We start from the raw sequence: 22,128 nt of genomic DNA on the forward strand, positions 1-22,128 counted from the left end.
ACGAATGTGCCAGCATGCTTGCCAAAAACGAAAGTCCACTATTTTCTTGTCAACTCTCTTTCAATCTCCCCTCTGAAAACATCAGGTCTACAGTATTGCTCATGGTAGTTATTCTAATCTTAGATAGTAAATTGTCGTAGCCTTACACCGAAAGCAAACAGACACTATGCAAAGGCTAAGATTTACATAACCATTTCTGAAATAATTGGGACTCACACAGACTTTCGACTGGTAAGTCCCAATTATTGCAGTGTTGCTTGTGTAAAATTGAAGATTTTCATAATGTCATTCACCAACACAGATGAACTTTCATGCTAATAAAACAGACACCAGTTTATCCGTTTCTTTATTGATTTACAGTTGATCTGCCACTTAACATGACTCCAGCCTCATATTTATTTACAAACCTACATGGTACTATGGAGATACTTCAAACATACAGACCATATGATTATAAGTGTGTCGTCTGAATTCTGAACGGAAACAAGATTGGCAACAGAGCTTTTATTGTCAAATACCGTGACGGGTAACAAGACCATGAGATCTGCCTGGGGGTCTAAAAGCGTAAAATTGGGAAATTGAAAGACATTTTAATTGAAGCAAAAAGGCTGCTGCTCCCGCTAGAGTGTCCCGGGAACGTGTTGGCGTCAGACAGTCTCCTCTCGGTCCCAGGATGACTCCGATAATGGCAGGTGTAAAGTGCCGATGGTGGTACAAACCAGTGAAGCGTTAAGCGCCTTCTTTGCCTTCACTTTCGTCTTCAGTGGGCAGATTTGCGTAGATCTTCCTTTGACCCACAATAGACCCCTTTCCAAACACCGCGGCCATTTTGAATCTGCTCTCGCGAGAGCACAATCAGGCGTCGTTTGGCACCATATGAGGATGTTAATGTTAGTTATTTCAATGGATGATCAGAGTCATAAGACGTAAGTCAATGACGTAAGTAAAGCTCAGGTGCTCCCATTGGACGGCGCTGAGTCAGGGAATGACGAAAGGGATCCTAATGCTCCCATTGGACGGCGCTGAGTCAGGGAATGACGTAAGGGATCCTAATGCTCCCATTGGACGGCGCTGAGTCAGAAAATGACGTAAGGGAAGCTAAATGCTCCCATTGGACGGCGTTGAATCTCGCACCTCTATCGTCTGGTGAACACCGACAGCTTTAAGTGCGAGCACTGAACATGGAGGGAAAAAACAAAACAAAAAGTTAGAATCTCCCAGGACACCCTTTCCGCTGAAAGGTCGGGGATGTAGCAGTAACATCAACCAGCTCATGCTAGGGTCACAATTTCCAACCGGGGCCCGGCCGGGCTGTTTGCGGAAACGAAAAATCAAAGTGTATGTCAATACATTTGCACAAGCTATGCTCTTGAATAATTTTTGGAGCGTTTTGTGTTTTTGTTGTCTTTTATATCATACTTTTCGTTCCCAAGGACTGCCCGGCCTGGCCCCGGATTGGAAAATGTGACCCTAGCGTAACACGTTACTCACGAAATGGGTCGGGAGTGAAAAAAAGACTGTCTTTCTTTTTACCCGTTCCTTTAAGTCAAGTGTTCGACAAGTGGTGAGTCATGCTACATGTTCCTAGACCCTGTTCCTAGACCCTAACTTAGTAATTATTATCATTTATATATCATCTGTATTATTTGTGTTATCTTTATTTCTATTTATGCCACTATTCGACTTTATTCTCTGTTTTTTTACCATGTATTCATTCAATAGTGGTCACTTTTTCTGTCGTTTATCCTTGTGTAATTATTATTTGTTTCTCTCGTATACATTCACCATGTTTTTATATCGGACAGGGGTCTAGTGAAAGAACTTATTTGTTCTGTTTACCCCTGTCCTGTTACTTCTGTAACGAAGTTTTAATAAACAAATAAATAAATAAAACCAATATCCTTAGTGTTCGTTCTGACGTTAGTCTTTACCGACACAGACGGGATTTCACGCAAATACGACAAATTGCCGATATCATATTACGTATAAGAAGTAGAATGACCTTCGCTGGAGGAGATGAACCTGACGTAGTTGGAGGGGAAGAGCCCTATCCTGCCCCGCAGGTAACCCAAGCACCAGCCGCCATCTTCCCCCTCCAGAACCTCGATGACGTCATCCACCTCCAGCCGTAGCTCGTTCTCCTCACGTGGTCGGTACGAGTACACGACACGGGCATAGCGCCTTTCTGTTCATAACGACATAACAAATTATTAACATATTTAATTGGAGAGCTATGAGAACTGATACTCATGTTTACCTCCACGGAAGGACAACACTGATTTGCTCAGTTTCTTACTCCTTTTACAAAAATGAATATTTCCACAAGTAGAGCTTGGAATAACCTAAAATCCAGCAGGCTGTTATGTCAGTGCATAAGTCGCTAAGCCTTGGTCTTTCTGTCTCATAGATGTCCAAAAATGACTTTATCAGGCAAAAATGGGTGCAAACATGGCATTTTAAGCACGAACTTTAACTTAAGAACCCCTTTCAAATTTTATAACCATGTTCGAAATGTGTTCAATGACCGCAGATAACAACTTATTATCGGTTGAACTGGAGAAATATAAGAACTGGTAGTTAGTACTGTGTTTGAATCTATGGCTGGGAGACTATATTAGTAGTTTTGGACAACGGATGTGAGGCTGTATCTGGTAACTGGAGAGCTGTATAAGAGATGGTAGTTAGTACTGTGTTTCCATTCATCGCAAGCAAATGGTCTGTGGCAGCGGCTGTTAGGTTGTATCTGGTATGGGAACGGATCGTTGATGCATTCTGGAAAGGCTGTATCTAGAACCTTCGACTGGGGAACTATACAAGTTGGTAGTTAGCACTATGTTTCCATTCATAGCAAACAGCCTCTGGCAGGGACTATGATGTCCAATCTGGTATGGGAATGGACCGTTGATGCATTATGGCATGGCTGTATCTAGTATCTTCAACTGGAGAACAATAAAAGAGCTGGTAGTTAGTGCTGTGTTTCCATTCATAGCAAGCACACAGTCTGTGGCAGCGACTATGAAGTCGTATCTGGTATGGGAATGGACCGTTGCTGCCTTCTGGCAAGGCAATAGCATCAACTGCAGGACCTTATCAGAGCACAGCTGGAGAGTCATCAGATCAGTCATTCTCCCATATACGGACAACCCAAGAACACAAACACGACCATAAAACGAAAGATGGAGTCCAAGATAGTTGAGAAAGCACGAAAATAGCATGTGCTGCCATAGGGAATGTCTCAACACACCAAAGTTTATAGCGGGATCGAACATTTTCTGTCAGGATAGAAAGCGCACGTCTACAATATACCTGTACCGGGACCACTCTTAAGAATTATAAATAGATAAATATAATGTCTGAGAGTCGGCAACTGTGGTTGCATCAAGAATCAGCCTCCCCCATGCCTTCCTATCCCTGGCCTATCCTACATGTATTCTACCATGGACATCTTTGTCCAGTTCCGGATATCATCCCTTCTACTATATAATCTCAAATGGTAAAGACTGGAAGGAAGCTAAGACAGTGTAAAGACCATGAAATCTACCGTAAGTAGATTAAGTCTTTGTCTTTCGTCAGCCATAAGCCCTTCTCGACCATTTGACTGAGTTGTTTTTAAAGCCAACTACAGCCTTATCTTCAGATGTATGGTGTCGTCGCCGGCTTGAGTACCTTTTAAGCTCTGGCTCAGGTTTTGATGTCTTTCTCAGACAAAGAAGAATGATGCAGCTTAAGGGAAATGAAGCTATGCTAACTGACTGCTGAACTCTAGAAGTTAAAGTGAAGTCATGGTACGGAGGTGACTGCCTTGGTGGGTTACTAATGAGCTACTTCCAGGGCTTGAAATTTGCAGTTCGCAGAAGAAAAAAAATTCGATGGTAAGTAAAGAAATAGACACAACTTGTAATTTTGCAAGTAAAACACTCCAGGCACTTGTGACACTATGAGGTCTAGGTAGGTAGAGATGATTCATCATCTAGCCAATTACAAGCCTACTAAGCTTGCATTGTAGTAGGGCATTTACTTTTTCCAAGTTGCATGTAATGTTTCTTGCAGATTGTTCGTAACAGTAACATCATATCGAGCCCTCAAAACACTTTACACGAAGATGACAAAGCACTTTGTGAAAAATGGACTTTACAAGAAGAGTCACCTTTTCTGCCTATGGACTTCCTGATGGTGTTGATTCCTCCGTAGTTTGGCGCCTTATTTGAAGGTTTGCCTGGAGGGAAGAACAAGAAGTCATGATTTACGACACTTCATGAATTACGACGCATCGTGATTTACGACACAGGAGAATGAGACTCGTGATTTATGGCACAGGAGATGACCCTAAGGCTTTGTGACAGGAGATTCCATCAGTGTTACAGAGGTTTGTATGTTCTTCTGAACGTAGATTTAAGATAATGCAAATTTGTGTTTTAACGGCTTATCAGGTGTCTGGTTGACACAGATTCTTGTGCATGAGGAGACTTTATGGTGTTATGTCAAAGTATGCGTTATTCATTCGCTGCTCGAGTTCCGGTTCTTGTGTCGTGTTCCCTTGCGTTAAGGTTTTTGCGTTTCTGCTTTTTTTTCTCTGGGGCACTGTCAGAATAATCTGCCACCAACTTGAGTGTAGCACCAGCGAATCCTCGGAGGACTTAAGCTTATCGCTGGCCTGGTCTTGCATGCATGTAGAGGCGAAATATCAAGCCCGCGGTCACAGTGCCGAATGTTAAGGTGGAAGACTGGTGTTTTCAGACGGAGAAGTCCGGCACTGTTAGCTAGTATGCAGTACACCGTCATCTTATTGCATATTTTTGTGAATCTTGACCGGAACTAAATAGAAATGTGTTGATGAAGATATTCTGTTTAGGTCCATATTCAAACTAGGTCATTCGAAAATATCTGAAGATGATCTATATGATTTACAAGGTGGCCATGGCCTGTCGCTATTGGCAATTTCGGATCGATGCATACCATATTCTAGGTGGCTAGTGACCCTGCCTCTGGACCAAGACGTCGTTACTAATCAGTCCAAATCCAGACTGTGTCGCTCAACCGACATGAACGCTACTGGAAAGGATTGAAGTCGTTAGGACGAGGCATTAAGCCGTGGTCCACTGTTCATTGTGCTTGTCGAAAAGAGCTAGCGGAATTTTCCCGTTCAATGAGCCTGTAAATGCTGTACAAAGCGTCTGTCTTTGTCACGCCCAGTGGAAAATTACTACTTAGAATAAGCTCACCTGTTCACTGAGTTTATTTTAGCTAAACTGGTTTGAGATCACACTCACTTTTACTTTCACTTTCACCTCAAACCCCTCATCACAGCCTACATGGTAAAACAGATGATAGTTCAGGTTGTTAGGAGGGATGTGAGATTGAAAGACCGTCGGTTGTTAAAGCCGGCTCAGCGGGTTTTATCACAGCAATCATAGTTAAGCTGCGCTCGTGACAGGCACTGGACGGAGAGAACTTCACACCGCTTTACGGCCAAATAAACTTTTACGGACGTCTTTGTCAAGAGCTCTGAAAATACCATCAACGAAAGTCTGTAGACTCTTTTGATGAGTGGAGTTACGAGAGCCGGACGCTACCGTGCTTACAAATTGTCCTGGGGAATGATGACCGCCTCTCGTTACACCCAGGGTCTGAACGGCGAGTATCTGCAATTGGAGGGGCGGACACACTAGGGTCTGAAGCGGCTGGCATTAGGCCGTAACTCAGCCGACCAATAATACGGTACCCAACGACTGTAATCGCCCCAAGTGCAGCTTTGTGGCTGTAGGGTTTATCCAGTAACACCAAACCTGTTCTTTACCATGTCTGTATGCTCCTACCTAGGCATGATTCTTACGGTTGATATTCTATTAGGCAACCTTTTTGTTGAAATTTTGTTGAATACCTTTCAGGCTTACGGGAATACCCTATTCATCCGATAAAATCACATAACGACGTCATAAGTATTAAGCCATACTGACATAAAAGTTGCTTTGATGATCTGATTTTACAAATTTATCATCCTCAAAAAAGTGCGTTAGAGCCTTAGAGTAGAACCCCATGCATGCGTGTGGTGGCCTAAAACCTATCAGTTCAGAGCTCGCAACCTTCCCCTTTTAAAATAGCCCTTGGTGTTCTGGGTTGCTGAATGTTAGATGGGCCGATAAATTGAAGAAGTTGAAAACAGTCAACCCTTTGCCATTGACAACGTCTGAAAAGGACCACCTGGCTATTGTGGACACTTTTATGGTGGTCCTTAGATCATCTTCCCTTGGAGCCCATCCCCAAGGGCAAGCAACTCCTCTCTGTAAAATATATCCTGCTACTGTAACAGGAAGTAAACTTGCCAATGTCCTAAGTTCCACTAGGAACTCTACGGGTCTGAACGACGGTGTACAAAGTAACTAGGTCGCTAGTGGGCCCAAAATCTGATCATTTTGAGCTCTCATCAAGACCTACCCACATACCAAATATCAAGACAATCCATCAATGCCTTCTTGAGTTAACATGATCACGCGCATCCAGACAGACAGACACACGTATCCAAAAACATAACCTTCTTGGCGAAGGTATTCACAGGGATGTGTACAAAAGAGGTTGTGTACATCGCAGTGTGGACGTCCCTTAGCCTGGCCGAAAGGCTGACTGCCGCAAGAAACAGACGAGCCCTTCATTGCTACCTTGTCCCCCCAACGACCCGGAGGTCAAGAGACTACTAGGGAGGTAGGTACGAAAGACACTATGAGGAAAGGGTTGACAAAGGGTTGTCGTCTGGACCCACCTGCCATGGCCGTATATGGTGGCGGTTCTTTATCCTCTCCCGCCTCCACCCTCTCGGTCGGCTCCCGTCGGCCCATGTTGTAATAAAAGGCGAACTTCTTCTTCTCGTCCTGGAGACGCCGTCGCTTGACCAGGTACGCGGCCAGGGCGACGCAGACGATGAACCAGAGTCCCCCGGCGGACGCGCCCACCACCACCGCTACCGTGGAGCTGGTCACGCCCAGTCTGGACTCTAGCGGGAAGGCACAGTTACTAAGGGTGGAACCTCTACCTGTTGTTTGCTTGCACGTTATATACTGAGTATGTAAAATGAGAGAGTATTCCTCTGTTATCGGTTACGAGCAACATTTCTGCAGCTGTCATTCTTACCTGCACATTCACCTTGTCAGGCTTAAAGATTTTGATAAAGCAGCTCTAATCTGCGCTGTAGGAAAGGTGTGAAATGTGTTATCGCCTACCTGTAACGTTAACTGTTCACCTCTGTCTCTGATGGTGAGGACGTGTGGGATGTAGCAATGTTTTGGAGTGTTCTTCTTGTCTAGCTATTTTGTCTTTTTTTTCAATCGGGACTTGCGCATATCTTTCTTTATTAATATTTTAGCTGTTATCTGGGTTTTAAGAACTAAAATTTAGAACATGACATACTGTGTGCAGTGTTTACCTCTGATATTGAGGACGAGTGAGCTGGAGGCTCCCCTCCCGACGCCGTTGTTCGCCTGACAGACGTACTTCCCGCTGTCGTTCACCCGCACGTTACTCAGCTTCACGGTCGAAGTGCGCATGTCACTGGTGACGGAGTGGACAGCACTGCGCAGGCGCGTCCCGTCACGTGACCATGTGATGTTGGGAGGGGGGTTCCCGTCTGCTACACACTGTACGGAGACGCTATCTGCCACCGAGGCGCTGAGAGAGTCGGAAATACTCAGGATCGACGGCGGATCTGTGTGAAAAAAACATGTGAACATCACGTGAATATCACGTAAATGTCATGTGATATTAGGAAGGGGTTCCGTCAGCACATCGGCAGAACGTAATGCGTCACGGTAATTAGCCTACTGTTTGAAGTTACAGCTGACGAATGTGTTTTGTTTTCTTTGGTCAACATTGCATCGGGCTAACGGACGTTGCATATGAAATGCCTTTAGACACAACTAAATGAACCTATATTCCAGATAATAATCTTAAGTTAAATACGCGAACACGACCATAAGCGCGTAGGTTCTGCCGACGTACTGGTTACGTCTAATACACATTTGTTGCCACAGGCACGGGGGATGGTGGATCTGTATGAAAAACCATGTGAATATCACGTATCACGTGAACATTAAGTGAATGCCATGTAATATTAGGAAGGATTCTTGTCTGCTCAACGATGCGTATAGATTCTAGCTTCTACATTAGCGTTGGAGTGAAGGATCTTGTGGATTGATGGGGGATCTACGGTGTGAAAAACCAAGCTGACATCACATAAATGAATATCTTGTGATGTTGGAAGGGGCCCGGTTACTGCATGCTACACGCTGAGCTTAGATGCTACTCCCAAAGGAGCACCGGGCCGGAGTCAGGGAAACTTATAAGCTTATGATTAGGATCGACGGTGGATATGTGTGAAAAATCACGTGAACGTCACGTGAATATCACGTGATGTTGAAAAGGAGGTTCCTGTATACTTCACGCTGCAGAGAGAGGCTGACTGCCAAGCAGATGAACACGGGTTGGAGACAGTGAAAGTACTATGGATCGATGGAGGGCGTGTATGAATATCACGTGAACGTCATGTTAACAGCACCTAAATATCACGTGAATATCCCGTGAATATCACGTTAATATCACGTGATGTTGAAAGAGAGGTTCCTGTATACTTCACACTGTAGAGAGAGACTGGCTGCCCGTAGATGAGCAAAAAAAGTAAGGATCGATGGAGGGCCTGCGTGACAAATCACACCAACAATTAATCCGACATCCGTCCACGCGGGAGCGAGAAATCTAGAGCAGAATTAATGTGTGCATCGACAGGCACCCCAATTAAGTCGTGTTCGCTTTGTGTAAGGCCCTCCCGGGACCGTTAAGACCTATAACAGTGCTTTCCGGGCTATCGATATAATAGCTGGGTACGAGATGTGTCATGGGCTCGAGTATCGGGGTGCGGCAGCCAACAGGCGCTTGTTAGCCGTATTGATCCACAGGCAAACAGAAGCGATCAAGGACTCTCGGACACTGATATCGTACCACTGCCTGGAGTCGAAGGTCTAAACGTAAGTCAACCCGATAACAATGGCGATGATTCACTCCAGCTACTATATTTTCAAACTTTTAACGTCAGCCTTTGGATACAGTAAGAGTGCTATATATGCAATGTCCTTGGATGTAGCTGAAGTCCTTATCTCATTTTGAAATGAGAAATACCGTATCTAATAGAATAGTTGCCTATTTTACACAATGATACATTCAGCCGTTTCAACGCGACACTTGCAAGCAAAATTTAGAAAAAACAAATGATAAAAACATTTCTACCTCATTTGTGCGACCTGTTAAATGAAAATACAATGAACTTTGACCTGCAGTGAGGTCCTCAAACGGAACAGATCACGGACTCTCAGATAATGATATCGGACCACTGTCTGGAGTAGAAGGTCTAAACGTAGGTCAACCCGATATCAACCCTTAAGTTAAACAACGGTAATAATTCACTCCAACAGGTCCTATTCGGAGCTAAATTTTTCAAACTTTAAACATCGAGCGCCAGCCTTTAGATACAGCATAAATCAAATCAAATCAGATACAGCAATGACATTATACAGCCTGTGTTACAAACTCTCTCGCTGTCAGGGGCTGATTGGGCCCCCTCTCCAGGCCTAACCAATAAAAGGACTGCTGGAAGCATGATTTAGTCAGGCGATGACATTATATAATGTCCTTGGACCTAGCTTAATTCCTTATTTCAGTTGGAAACGAGAATACTGTACTGAATAGAAGAGTTACCCACTGTGCAAAATAAAAAATGCAAGGCGACGCTTGTAAACGAAATTTACGAAAACAAAATCAAACAAAAGATAAATGGAAATATTTCTACATGCTATGAACAGGGGCGCCTGATAACCGTACTCACAATGAACTTTGACCTGCAGTGAGGCCCTGACGGTCTTGACCACGTGATCGGCGACGCATGCGTACACGCCGGCGTCGCTCTTGCCCACGTGGCGGATGTGCAGACCGGGGACTGCGGCGTTCCCGTGGGAATATTTAGCGGGCTGACGCCTGGGGTCAACGACCTCGCCGTCCTTCTCCCAGTGCAGTGACGTGATGTTGGGTTTGGCGCCCTCCACTGCGCATGTCAGAGACGTCGATCTCCCCCTGGTGATGACGTATGGATTGGACGGGCCCACACGGACTGTAGGGGGAACTGAGAAGATAAGGTCAGACAGCTGGTGTACAAGAAATGTTACCTAAAATATTTCAGGTTCACGATTGGAGAGAGAAATATATCCATCTTAAGAGTAGACTTACAGTCATTTACTTTTAAGATATTTTCTACCTGTTTGAACTTAAGTCTTTGGAAAGTTGAAATTATCATGCATTCCAGGTTTTATTCACATTCTTCAGTACTTCCATGAAAAATGACAGCATTTGTCTGTCCGTTGAACCAATGTAACTCAAGATTAAGAACGGCTGAATTCATTGGTTTCATATTTGATGTGTTGATAGGCTGTTATAAAACAAGGAAATGGTTCGATCTTAGGACCCCTGGCGGTTTTCTTAGGTACTGAAGTGGAACTCGTCAACCCCAAGAAGACCTAGGCAATTAAAATAAGCACAATGTGCAAATCAGCAGAACTCCCCACTCCACATGCGGTAAGGGGACCAGTAAGCAGTAAAGTTCAATAATGATATTCTGACCAAGTGACCCGAGGTCTCCAAACCATAACACGTTCAGTATTTAACTTGATAAGACCTAGCCAAATAAAGCAAGTACAAGTTCAATTTTCAAATCAGCAAATCAACACCACAACTATCAAGGGACCGGTATTTTGGCAATACAGTTCAGTAATGATAGTCTCCCAAAGTGACCAGAGGCCTTTAAACCATAACACGTTCAGTATTCAATCCAAGAGGACCTAGCTAGCAAAGTAAAGTTCAATATCCAAATCAGCAAATCAACTCTAAAACTGTCCAGGGACCAGTATCAGGCAGTAAAATTCAATAATGATAATCTGCCCCCAAAGTCTTTAAACCACTGCAAGTTCAGTATAAGACCTAGCCAAGTAAGTACTAAGTGCAAGTTCAATGTGCAATTCAGCAAAACCCCACCTTTACAGCCGATAACACTTGTCAAGGGACCAGTAGGCGGTTAAGTTCAGTAATGATAATCTACCCAAAATGGCCCGAGGTCTTTAAACTATAACACGTTCATTATTCAACTCGATAAGACCTGGCCAAGTAAGTACTAAGTACAAGTTCAATGTGCAATTCAGCAAATCTCCACCTTAAAACCCGAGAACACCTGTCAAGGGACCAGTAGGCGGTTAAGTTCAGTCATGATAATCTACCCAAATGACCCGAGGTCGTTAAACCATCAAAAGTTCCCTTCGCGGGGTTTTCTCCGCCATTACCCCTCTGATACGATCCCGACCTGGGATTTGAACACCTGCCATAATCCTGCTTTTATCGAGATGCAGAGTAATCGGACGATAATCGAACCGTAAATCCGGCACTCGGGGAGTGGATTTAGCGGGAATCTTTATCGCCCTGAGCGCGGAGGTCGGGAGGTTAAAACGCACAGTCCGGACCTGTCAGAGGTCCGTAAGTCTGCCGCCACATCACAGCTTTCAGCGGTGGCAGGTTTACAACATTTCGACGTTCTGCGGTCGAAAGCTGGCACGTTGCCGCTGTTACTGCTGGCAGGTTTACGACAGTTCGACGTCTTGTGGTCGATTAATCTGACCGCGAGTGATGACAAGTAGTTTTAAGCTGTTTTAGGGCTGGTCGCTCTGAGGGGAAGCTCTGTAAAAATGTCGGTGCTCTCTTTTTCTCATGAAATTTAAGTCTCATCAGATCAGTAATTTCCGCTTGGACTTACTTAATTTATTTTGAATCAATAATGTATGTCCTTGAGTAAAGAGTAAAGCCAGCGGTCATTGTTGCCGTATCTAGCTACTGACGGGTGTGGTGGACTCAATTCTTCCTTTGTGAACGTATCACATTCATAGGAAAACAGTAAAATTCTGCTGTCAGCACTCCAGTCCCGAGTTGTATCTTATGAGGCTTACTGCCAATAAACCATTGATTAAACAAAGAATTAATGATTTCAGCTATCGGATGTTTCTAAACGGCAGCTGCAGTACACAGTTCATCATCCTCCAGCTGCACCTACGTAGTGTGTGAGTAAATGCATGAACCTTACCCATGAGTACGAGTTGGACCTGTCCCTCGCTGCTGCCGACCCCCTCCACAGACACGGACAGGATGTACTTCCCCTCGTCTGCCGGTTTGGTGCGGGCGATCCTCAGGGACGCCTGGTCCTCCAGAGAAGTCCTGCCGACGTAATCTCCGTACGACTCCCTGGTTTGGAGCGGAGGGTAGTAGGAGAAGATCTGCGTGCGGGAAGTCGGTTCTCTGGGGTCCAGTTTGTACCAGGCGATGTTCATGACCCTCCTGTCGGTGCTGAAGGTGGCGGGGAGGGTTACGGGGTCCCCGGAGATCGCGTCCATTTTCTCCGGCAGCTTCAGGTGGATCGACCGGACCGACTGGCAGCTCACACCTGCATGGAACCAGAAGGAGCTTAATTAGTTAATAATAACCTAACGAAAACAGATTCGTTAACCATAACCTAACGGAAACAGATTCGTTAACCATAACCTAACGAAAACAGATTCGTTACCCATAACCTAATGGAAACAGATTCGTTAACCATAACCTAATGGAAACAGGTAACCTTAACATAACCAACTTAAACCGGTACCAACTTGCAGCTCACGCCTATAGTGGAACCAGAAATCAACAGATTATTTAACGATACTCTGACCAGGCAAAAGCATGTACCGACTGGCAGCCCATACCTACAAGGCAATCAGCTCAGTTGATAACAACACAACGGAAACAGTTCAGTTAACCAGAACCTAACCGGCTTGAACTAGTACGGACAGGCAGCTCACTGGTAGCTCCAGGTGAAGACTGAACAAGTTGGTACGAACCGGTACCTTCAAGCTGTAGATGAACAGAATTAGCTAATATATGTAGGACACTTTAATATGAACCGACCGGCAAACATCAACTACACGATTAATAAGAATGAATCAGATAACGAAGGTCATGGGCAGATTGAACCGGTACAGACTAGTGCCTTCAAGATTCAGGTGAGCAGAATCTGGTTAAATGAACCGTATGAAAAAATAAAGTTAAAGCGGTACCGACCGGGAATACCGCAACTTCACGGCAAAAAAGAAACAGATAACAAAAATCATAGCAGTTCAATCTGGTGTCTTCAAGCTGTGGGTGACCAAAATAAGGTTAAATAGCTCATGACCAGGTCAAAATCTACTAGCAGCGGTGATGCCGACAGTATAATAGGTAGGTAGAAATATACAAATAAATAAGCAAATAACCCGAATTTTTTATCTTCTTCAGTAGCGCCAAAAAGTACAATCCATTGCCAGCTGCATTGCTGTTGAGATATATCAATCACTAGGTTGATACACTAGCTTTTGTATGGTCTTTAAAAAAATTTCCTGAAAAGCAAGTGGTTCAACCGCACCCTGCGAAAGTATTCCCCGTTGTTTTTTTTATGCTACACACACGTAACGAGAAGCAACATACAGTAATAAGTCTGGCCTTGGAACCATGTAACACCTGACACTTTTAGATTGGGTGGGAATCTTTCAAATGAACTTCGTTAAATGAACGTCATTTCAAATCATAAACAAACGTGGACGGACTGAAGTATCGTTTTGATTGAAAATATGAATACATATTGTTGCCATAGCGTATATAGTCCCAGGTATACTTTCATGCGTTACGCCAAAAAAGTTACTCAAGCAACTGGATAAAATGTTGAAACAGTCAGACGTTTCAGACAGTATCCGCTATATTTCGTCAGTGAATAAAGAAAGATCTGGTAGAACTAGGTTTTACCGTTTACCAAAACTCTGAATAGATATGTTTATGAAGTGAACACAATTTCAGATGGTTCAATAGAATAGTATGTCAAGACAAGGTTGTATGTTAATGAATCAATTAGCTCCTGTTGTTTTAGGAGTTAGACATTGACAAGTTCTGGTCAATCAATCAATTAACCAACCGCAAGCAGTTTTACAGTCTCCAGCCTAGTCCCACGCTCGCTTTTTATGCCTGCTAGCTGTAGGCATTGTTCTCCATTGAGTTTTGCATTCCACATTGCCTGCGCCAAAATGTAAATAACCTATCGTACTTTGAGCTGTTGGAAGGTTATCCAATGTCTGTTGATTACCCACTCCCTTTTAGTTCATGGTGGCTGTAAACATTGTTCTACGATGAGTTCTGTTTTGCATAACTAACGGTACTTGTGATCTGTTAGAAGGTTATCCAATGCATGCTATTCAAGTATGTAAAGTTTTACACTTTCAGCCTAATTCCACCCTCTCCTTTGTAATGCCTGGTGGCTGTAGACATCGTTCTCCATTCTCCATTGAGTTCTTTTTCCGCATTGCCAGTGCCAAAATGTGAATAACTAACAGTACTTTTGATCTGTTAGAAGGTTATCCAATTCATGATTTTCACTTATATAAAGTTTTACACTCTCCAGCCTAATTCCGCAATCCCGAAGACGTACCCGGGATGACACATGATGATTAAACACAGTACTGAAAGTTGACCCGGGCTGCTGAGCGAGGCGCAATTACAATCGGGGGGTCAGGTGGAGTCTGGATTCCCATTAGCGCAAGTTGTCGGTAATTCCCGATATTACATTGACAATAAAAGCAGTTGCGGTTAAGGTTTTTTTAAAAGACATATGCATCGTGCATTATCACTCCCAACCTAGCAGCCGATGTGCCAAGTTACACACCAATGCGACAACGGGATCGTGAGTTCTAGCTGTGAACGTGCAAACAATATCATTTCTAAAACTCCATCGAGGAGGTCACCCTCCTTCCCGTAGTAATATCTTATAGTACTTTGATCTGTTGGAAGGTTATCCAATGTATGGTGTTCACTTATGTAAAGTTTTACATTCTCCAGCCTCCCCTCGTATCCCAAAGACGTGCCCAGGATAACACGTGATGATTAAACACAGCACGGAAAGTTGACCCGGGCTCCTGAGCGGGGCGCGGTTACAATCGGGGGGTCATGTGGACTCTAGATTCCCATTAGCGCGAGTTGTCGGTAATTCCCGGGGCCACCAGATGAGGTTTCGCCGCTATTGTGTAGCTTACCCTTCATCCAGCCGTGGCGGGGAGATGATTATAACCAGCGGACCGGAGGCTGAAAAGCAAGCTACGCGAAAAAAATATCGATTCACTTACGAAAAGAGTCTACTCTGAGTGAGGGGAGTGCTGTATGTCATCGCGCCAGGCGTGGGAGACAGCGGAGATCGAAATAAGGACAGGCTTTCACGAAACGAACCTTTGGAGACTTGGTTTGACTGTTGTAAACTAGTTGTAATAACCTCACTGTCATGACAATTACGTCAATACGTCAAGGCGAAAGTTCAAATTGTCCCGATGATGAAGGTAGCAGAGCAGATGCCGAAACGTCGGAAGAGAAAATTACAGTACCGAAGATACTTTGACGAATTGGTTACACCTTTGCTTGTGATTTTAATTACTATTTTGAGACCCACCACAACCTCCTAAGGCGGGCGCGAGTCAGACTAGTAATAACGTCCCAACTGCCGGTGCTTTTTATATCGTTTTGGGAGAGTACAGCATAGCTTTGACAGCTAATATGCACTGTCTACTTTCGTTAGAAAACGACAAGTTAGACATCCCCGCTGCTGAGTATTGCTATTAAATAAAGACACTATGACCTTTCCACCGCTCTTCGGCGTGAACAGGGTCGGTTCCGGGTCGACTGTGGGCTGGGCGTTGCCTGTAATCTCGCGCGTGTTCTCGGGTTTAAAGAACGTCTCGACACAGCAGGAAACGTGAGAGAAGTCAGCCCAAAGGTCACGCCTGAAGGTCACGCACGAGCTGATGGAAACTGACGGACTTCGTTATCTAAAGGTCGTGAGATGATAATTTCTGCTGAGTCAGTAGGACGGAATTATTTTGCATCGACTCTATAGGAATTACAGCCCGGGTGGTCCAGGAAGAATTTAATATAGTAATAGTTTGTTTGTCAACACAACGAATGCGGCCGTGTGGCGTAACAGCAGGATCTTCGGCCCAGAACCCAGCGGTCCCGGGTTCGAATCCTCTGACGCCACCGATCTTGTGCCCTTGCTAATTGGGAAAGGCACTTTCCTCACTCCATCCAGGTGTAGAAATGGATATATTCTTCTCCGTACATGGCACTGTTGAAATGAGTTACGAAAAACTGGAGTGCAGTGCCACGTCGTCCATGTCTGTCCAAAAACGAATGCGGCAAATACGCTCAGAAATAGCTGCGTACCGCAAAATACCTTCCGGTGCTGTTTCGGTCTTATGGTCTATAACTCTTACCTCAAGTATTGTTTTTCCCGTAAAAATGAGCCATGGATGCCTCATACTGCCCTGAAGAAGTGGGTCAAGTGCCAGCGCCGACTCTGCAAAATTCGTGATAACATCTGATATATCGTTATGTACACGCCAGGCTGCGCGTAGTTGGGCGTAATTTATCATCTTCAACTACGAAAGTAGCCTCCCTGCGGAATAACTATTAGGTCTCCAAGTGTGCTGGGTGTGCACATACCGGTGTGTACCCAAACTTGTGCAAAACACGTATCGCCAACAGTACAGCCCGCCGTGCATCCAACATTGCAGCAAAGAACACACCAGCAGGACAACTCCCGTCGTGAATCCAGCATTGTTCAGCAAACTAGGGTACGCCAGCCATCACTCAATAGAGACGGGATCAGTTGCAAACTTCCTGGCACTTTTAACCAATCACTGATGAGGGCCAGGTCAACTGTTCTAAGTAATTGGTCATCCGTCTATCAAACTGTATAATCCGACGATAGAATCCTGTACGCATTAATGGTCACCTTGCTTAAACATATGTGTTGATTTTCGTTAATGGTTAATATGAACGCCATTCAGGGTACCATTTTTGTGTGTCTGAAAAGTTGATATATGAATGAAGAACTGTATTAAATTTGTATCTGCTGAAGGCTGTGGTACAGGTAGCCATATTTAATTTGGTGAGACTTGATTAACCTTCTCCCTGCTGCCCAACTCTATACCAATGGAAATCTACCTCAGTGTGCTAAAGGTTAACACTGTTTGCAAGACTTTAAGTTTTTTCTCCTCCCATCTACATCGATATTGCTCTGCAGAAATGGGTCACCTGCCTGTCCTGATTCAGTAGACTGCTGAGAGTTTGTATAAAATCGATGCCCTGCAGTGAAAGGTCTGATTAAAGAAAGGTAATAAACCCCTGTGGTCAATCACACGCCAGGTCCATATATCTTTTCCTAGAACTACTTTGTTTTATACTCTTCAAACACAAACTGGCAAGCCTGTGAAGCCATCGGTTCCATTGATGTGTCACTGTTGATTGTATCTATAGGCATACGGCTTCGCCATTTCATTTAATTTTGATGTGTAGGTTTTGCTTAGTTGGTCGCCCAATGTATCTTCAGAATCTGAATTGTACTGCCAGTGTAGCCACCCTTCAACGTAACACAGGCTTCTGTATCTGTATTGCGCAACCAGCATATAAACCAACCTTCAGCTTTTGTATCTGTATCTGTATTGCATAGCCGGTATAACCGCCCCTCAGCGTAACACATCAGCACCTGTATTGTATAGCTGGTATAACGGCCCTTTGGTGTAACACACAAGCTTCTGTATTTGCACTGTATAGCCGATATATATTACCGCCCTTAAGTGAAACACACAAGCTTCAGATCATTGGTACACAGCGGTGACTGGTTAAATCACAAAGAATGATTTGTTACATCTCAACCGTTCGTGTCAAACTCTAACTTTCGCTTGAAGCTATCTAGTGAAGAGGCTCCTACTACCCTATTTGATGGCAACAAGTTTCATTCTGGACTAAACTTAATATACTCGACGCACCATTCCTCTTCATTTCCAAGAGACCCATTAGCTTATTTCCTTTCATTTCACAATATCCACTCCAACCGCTTGATAAATGTTTCCGCCCGAACTTCTCAATAAAGTGCAACTTTTATCGATTAAAAAAACGTATAAAGAACGGGCGCCATTCGGCGTTACGGCTGGGAAGTGGTGAAGTCTGACAGAAGGCTCATAAAGCAGGCTGATGAAAACATGATGGAAGGAAGTTTAATAGAGGATCAGACGATTCCGCCAAAGTCGCCACCGTTTTGGCGCCAAGCTGATCAGGGATTTTCCCGCAGATGTGCCCCAACGGACGGCTTTATGGTGAATGGAGGGTTTCGTAGTCGGTTGGAGGAATTCACTCCGCCAAGATGATATCTGGGAAGGAGGTATAAAAGTTTATATCACTTCCCTTGTCGTCTCTGTGGAGGAATAAAGGCGAAGAAGAAGCTTAGGTGGCGTCCCCGAGAATCTTCATCACGAGCCATGGCAATGGGAAGGATTCGCGGTTTGGAGGAATCCCCTCCGCCAAGATGAAGGCGAAGGGGATTCCTCCTGGGAAGGAGGTATAAAAGTTACAATTTCCTCCTGCCGTCCCTGTGGAGGAATAAAGGCGAAGAAGAAGCTTAGATGGCTTCCTCCAGAATCCTCATCCTGATCCGTGGCAATGGGAAGGATGTACGAGTCAAGATGATGTCTGGGAAGGAGATAAAAAAACATGATAACAGTTTCTGCACGACAAACGTCGTCCCCTCGGAGGAATAAAGGCGAAGAAGAAGCTTAGATGGTTTCCTCAAGAAATCTTCATTCTGATCCGATACAATGGCAAGGACGCAGGAGACAAGATGATGTCTGGGAAGGAGATATAAAACTTTATAACAGTTTCCTTGTCGTCCCTGTGGAAGAATAAAGGCGAAGAAGAAGCTTAGATGGCTTCCTCCAGAATCCTCATCCTGATCCGTGGCAATGGGAAGGATGTACGAGTCAAGATGATATCTGAGAAGGAGATATAGAACTTCATCAACAGTCTCCTTCTCGACAAATGCCGTCCCTGTGGAGGAATAAAGACGAAGAAGAAGCTTAGATGGTTTTCTTAAGAAATGCTTATCCTGATCCGTGGCAATGGGAAGGATGTACGAGCCATGATAATATCTGGGAAGGAGGTATAAAACTTTATAACAGCTTCCTCCTCGACAATTGTCGTCCCTGTGGAGGAATAAAGGCGAAGAAGAAGCTTAGATGGCTTCCTCAAGGAATCCTGATCATGATCCTGAGCCATGGCAATGGGAAGGCTGTACGAGCCAAGATGATATCTGGGAAGGAGATATAAAACTTTATAACAGTTTCCTCCCCGACTAACGTCGTCCCCGTGGACGAATAAAGGCGAAGAAGAAGCTTAGATGGTTTTCTAAAAAAAAAATTCTCATCCTTATCCGTGGCAATGGGAAGGATGCAGGAGCCAAAATGTTGTCTGGGAAGGAGATATAAAAGTTACAATTTCCTCCACAAATGTCTTCTCTGTGGAAGAATAAAGGCAAAGAAGAAGCTTTGATGGTTTCCTCACGAATCCTCATCCGGCCCGAGCCGTGGCAATGGGAATGGTGTACGAGCCAAGATGATATCTTGGAAGGAGATATAAAAGTTAATAACAGTTTCCTCCTCGACAAATTTCTTCCCTGTGGAGGAATAAAGAAGAAGTAGAAGCTTAAATGCTTCCTTCGAGAATCCTGATCCTGCGCCGTGGCAATAGGAAAGATGCAGGAGCCAAGATGGTGTCTGGGAAGGAGATATAAAGGTTTATAGCAGTTTCTTCTCGACAAATGTCTTCTCTGTGGAAGAATAAAGGCGAAGAAGAAGCTTTGATGGTTTCCTCACGAATCGTTATCCTTAGCCATGGCAATAGAAAGGATTCGCGGTTTGGAGGAATTCACACCGCGTACCGCCAAGATGATATCTGGGAAGTAGAAATAAAAGTTTATAACACTTTCCTTGTCGTCCCTGTGGAGGAATAAAGGCGAAGAAGAAGCTTAGATGGTTTCCTCAAGAATTCTCATCCTGAACCGTGGCAATGGGAAGGATGTACGAGTCAAGATGATATCTGGGAAGGAGATGAAAAAGTTACAATTTCCTCCGCGACAAACGCTGTCCCCGTGGAGGAATAAAGGTGAAGAAGAAGCTTAGATGCTTTCTTTAAGGAAGTCTCATCCTGATCCGTGGCAATGGGAAGGATGCAGGAGCCAAGCTGATACCTAGGAAGGAGATATAAACGTAATAATAAAAGTTACTATTTCCTCCGCGACAAACGTCGTCCCTGTGGAGGAATAAAATCGAAGAAGGAGGCACCAGCTTAGATGGCTTCTTCAAGAATCTTCATCTTTAGCCATGGCAATGGAAAGATGAAGGGGTGAAGTTTCAATTTCCTGTTTACATAAGACGCGGGATCAGCGTGATAAGACAGGTCTGGTTGTGCTGCGGACAGGTCTGGTAATCCGGGATCAGTGCCCACGCATAAAGCTACGGGCTCGACGTCCAATCACGGGAAGCTTAAGCCGGTACATCACTGCACTGCGACAAATTGCGAAAGGTGGCAAAGTGGTGCAAATCAGTGCCAATACATCGGCTCTAATTTGTTACCTAAATTGCGAATTTTGAAAAAGATAATTGACAACATGGAGCAAATGGGCACCGCAAAAGGACACGAGCTTCATCATTGGCGCAATCTTAAAAGTTGTACATTGTCATTGGTTTCCGATTCAATGGCAACACTGCGTTTTTCAATAAATAATCTTGTATCTGTTGATGAAGGTTAGACATCCATTTCGGGTAATAAGATACGCCAAAAATAGTTACTCAAGCAACTGGATAAAATTTTGAAACAGTCAACATTTTATCCAGTTGCTTGAGTTACTATTTATGGCGAATCTTGTATCTGATTTGAGCCGAAACGTCGCATGTCAGTGTGACCATAGAGTTGGCGCAATTTTTTAGCACAATTTTGCGCAGTCCAGTGAGATGCTCGCTTTAGGTTCCAGCGCAGACCCTACTATGGACGGCGTTTTCATAGCCTCTACCAGGCTCCGCGGGATGGCTGGAAAAATAGTAGAAATTGGCCTAATAGAGTGAATAGTGTGCCAAGGGAGTTAGCTACGGAGAGAGGGTCTAATCTGCGTCCATCGAAATGGAACCTTACTGTATATAGCGGACCTACCCTGTATAGCGAAGTACCGCGGCTGATTTCTACTATTTTCCCAACGATAGGACGGAGCCTGGTAGAGGCTACGTTTTCACACTGCCGCCTTTGCGGTTCTGATGGCTTCAGCCTCCCTTCGGAGCGGGCTGTTGTTGAAAACTGCAGCCATTGGAACATGGCGTGTAATCAACAGGAATTGAAAACGCCGGCCTCAATGTTGTTTGCTCTGGAGAATTCAACAGATGACGTTGGCTTTATGGAACCGTCCAGCCATGGACGTCAGGATGGCATCACAACTCGGCTGGAACCGATACTGCGAGAGTAAGGAAGAAATATGTAACTATTGAGGCTGACATTTTCAAACGGATTCTTATTGCGCCCCTGTCAGTGATGCCGGCTGGATGTCTAGAGTGTGTGCATGCGTAATGTGCAATGTGTCTGGTGCAAACCCGTCTGATGGGTCCACAATTAGTCAATGACATACGGCAGCTGCATCCATGCACTGTTACTCAAGGTTGTATAATAACAGCCGTAATGGCGAATGGACGATTAGGAAACGCATTAATACAATGGTAGCCAATATGGTGTAACGATTTCATTATTGCAAGATTGGTTAACGTGAAATAACAAGTGTATCAATGCACAATTAGCCAAGTTTGCAGAACTGATAGCACTTCAAATCTGCTCTTCGATTTACCACCTCGCAACCGGTCAATACGGTGCATATTGTGGACCTTTCTCGGTTCAAGGCTGCTCCTGACTTCAATGTAGGTCTCGAACTAGTTTTAGCCCACTGAAGATCTATTCTCCCTCTGGTCGTAAAAGAGAAGACAGGCGCTATGTACAGTATTTACAGGTTCATTGTACTGGGAAAATCCCCTCGATACTTTTGACAAGACACAATGAAGAGTGGCCCACAGCTTAACGTCCCGTCCAAAGAACTGTAAACAGTCAGGTAGCGTGCATGTTGGGATTCGACCTGCCATCATT

General features: G+C 44.4%; 1 protein-coding gene across 1 annotated transcript in view; it reads right to left on the bottom strand.

The window, feature by feature from the left end:
- Positions 1 to 329: 329 nt before the first annotated feature.
- The window catches only part of LOC136443841 (protein turtle homolog B-like), a 37,121-nt gene continuing 15,322 nt past the window's right edge, over positions 330 to 22,128 (bottom strand). Inside the window, exons 2-8 of the mRNA XM_066441209.1 lie at positions 12,099 to 12,514; positions 9,866 to 10,202; positions 7,418 to 7,696; positions 6,758 to 6,988; positions 4,148 to 4,216; positions 2,003 to 2,185; positions 330 to 1,175 (exon numbers count right to left, since the gene is read on the bottom strand). Of these exons, the coding sequence (XP_066297306.1) occupies positions 1,099 to 1,175; positions 2,003 to 2,185; positions 4,148 to 4,216; positions 6,758 to 6,988; positions 7,418 to 7,696; positions 9,866 to 10,202; positions 12,099 to 12,514 (1,592 nt within the window). The 3' untranslated portion in view covers positions 330 to 1,098. The remainder of the gene's footprint in view (positions 1,176 to 2,002; positions 2,186 to 4,147; positions 4,217 to 6,757; positions 6,989 to 7,417; positions 7,697 to 9,865; positions 10,203 to 12,098; positions 12,515 to 22,128) is intronic.

Source organism: Branchiostoma lanceolatum, chromosome 10, assembly GCF_035083965.1.
Source record: "Branchiostoma lanceolatum isolate klBraLanc5 chromosome 10, klBraLanc5.hap2, whole genome shotgun sequence".
NCBI classification, from domain to species: domain Eukaryota; kingdom Metazoa; phylum Chordata; class Leptocardii; order Amphioxiformes; family Branchiostomatidae; genus Branchiostoma; species Branchiostoma lanceolatum.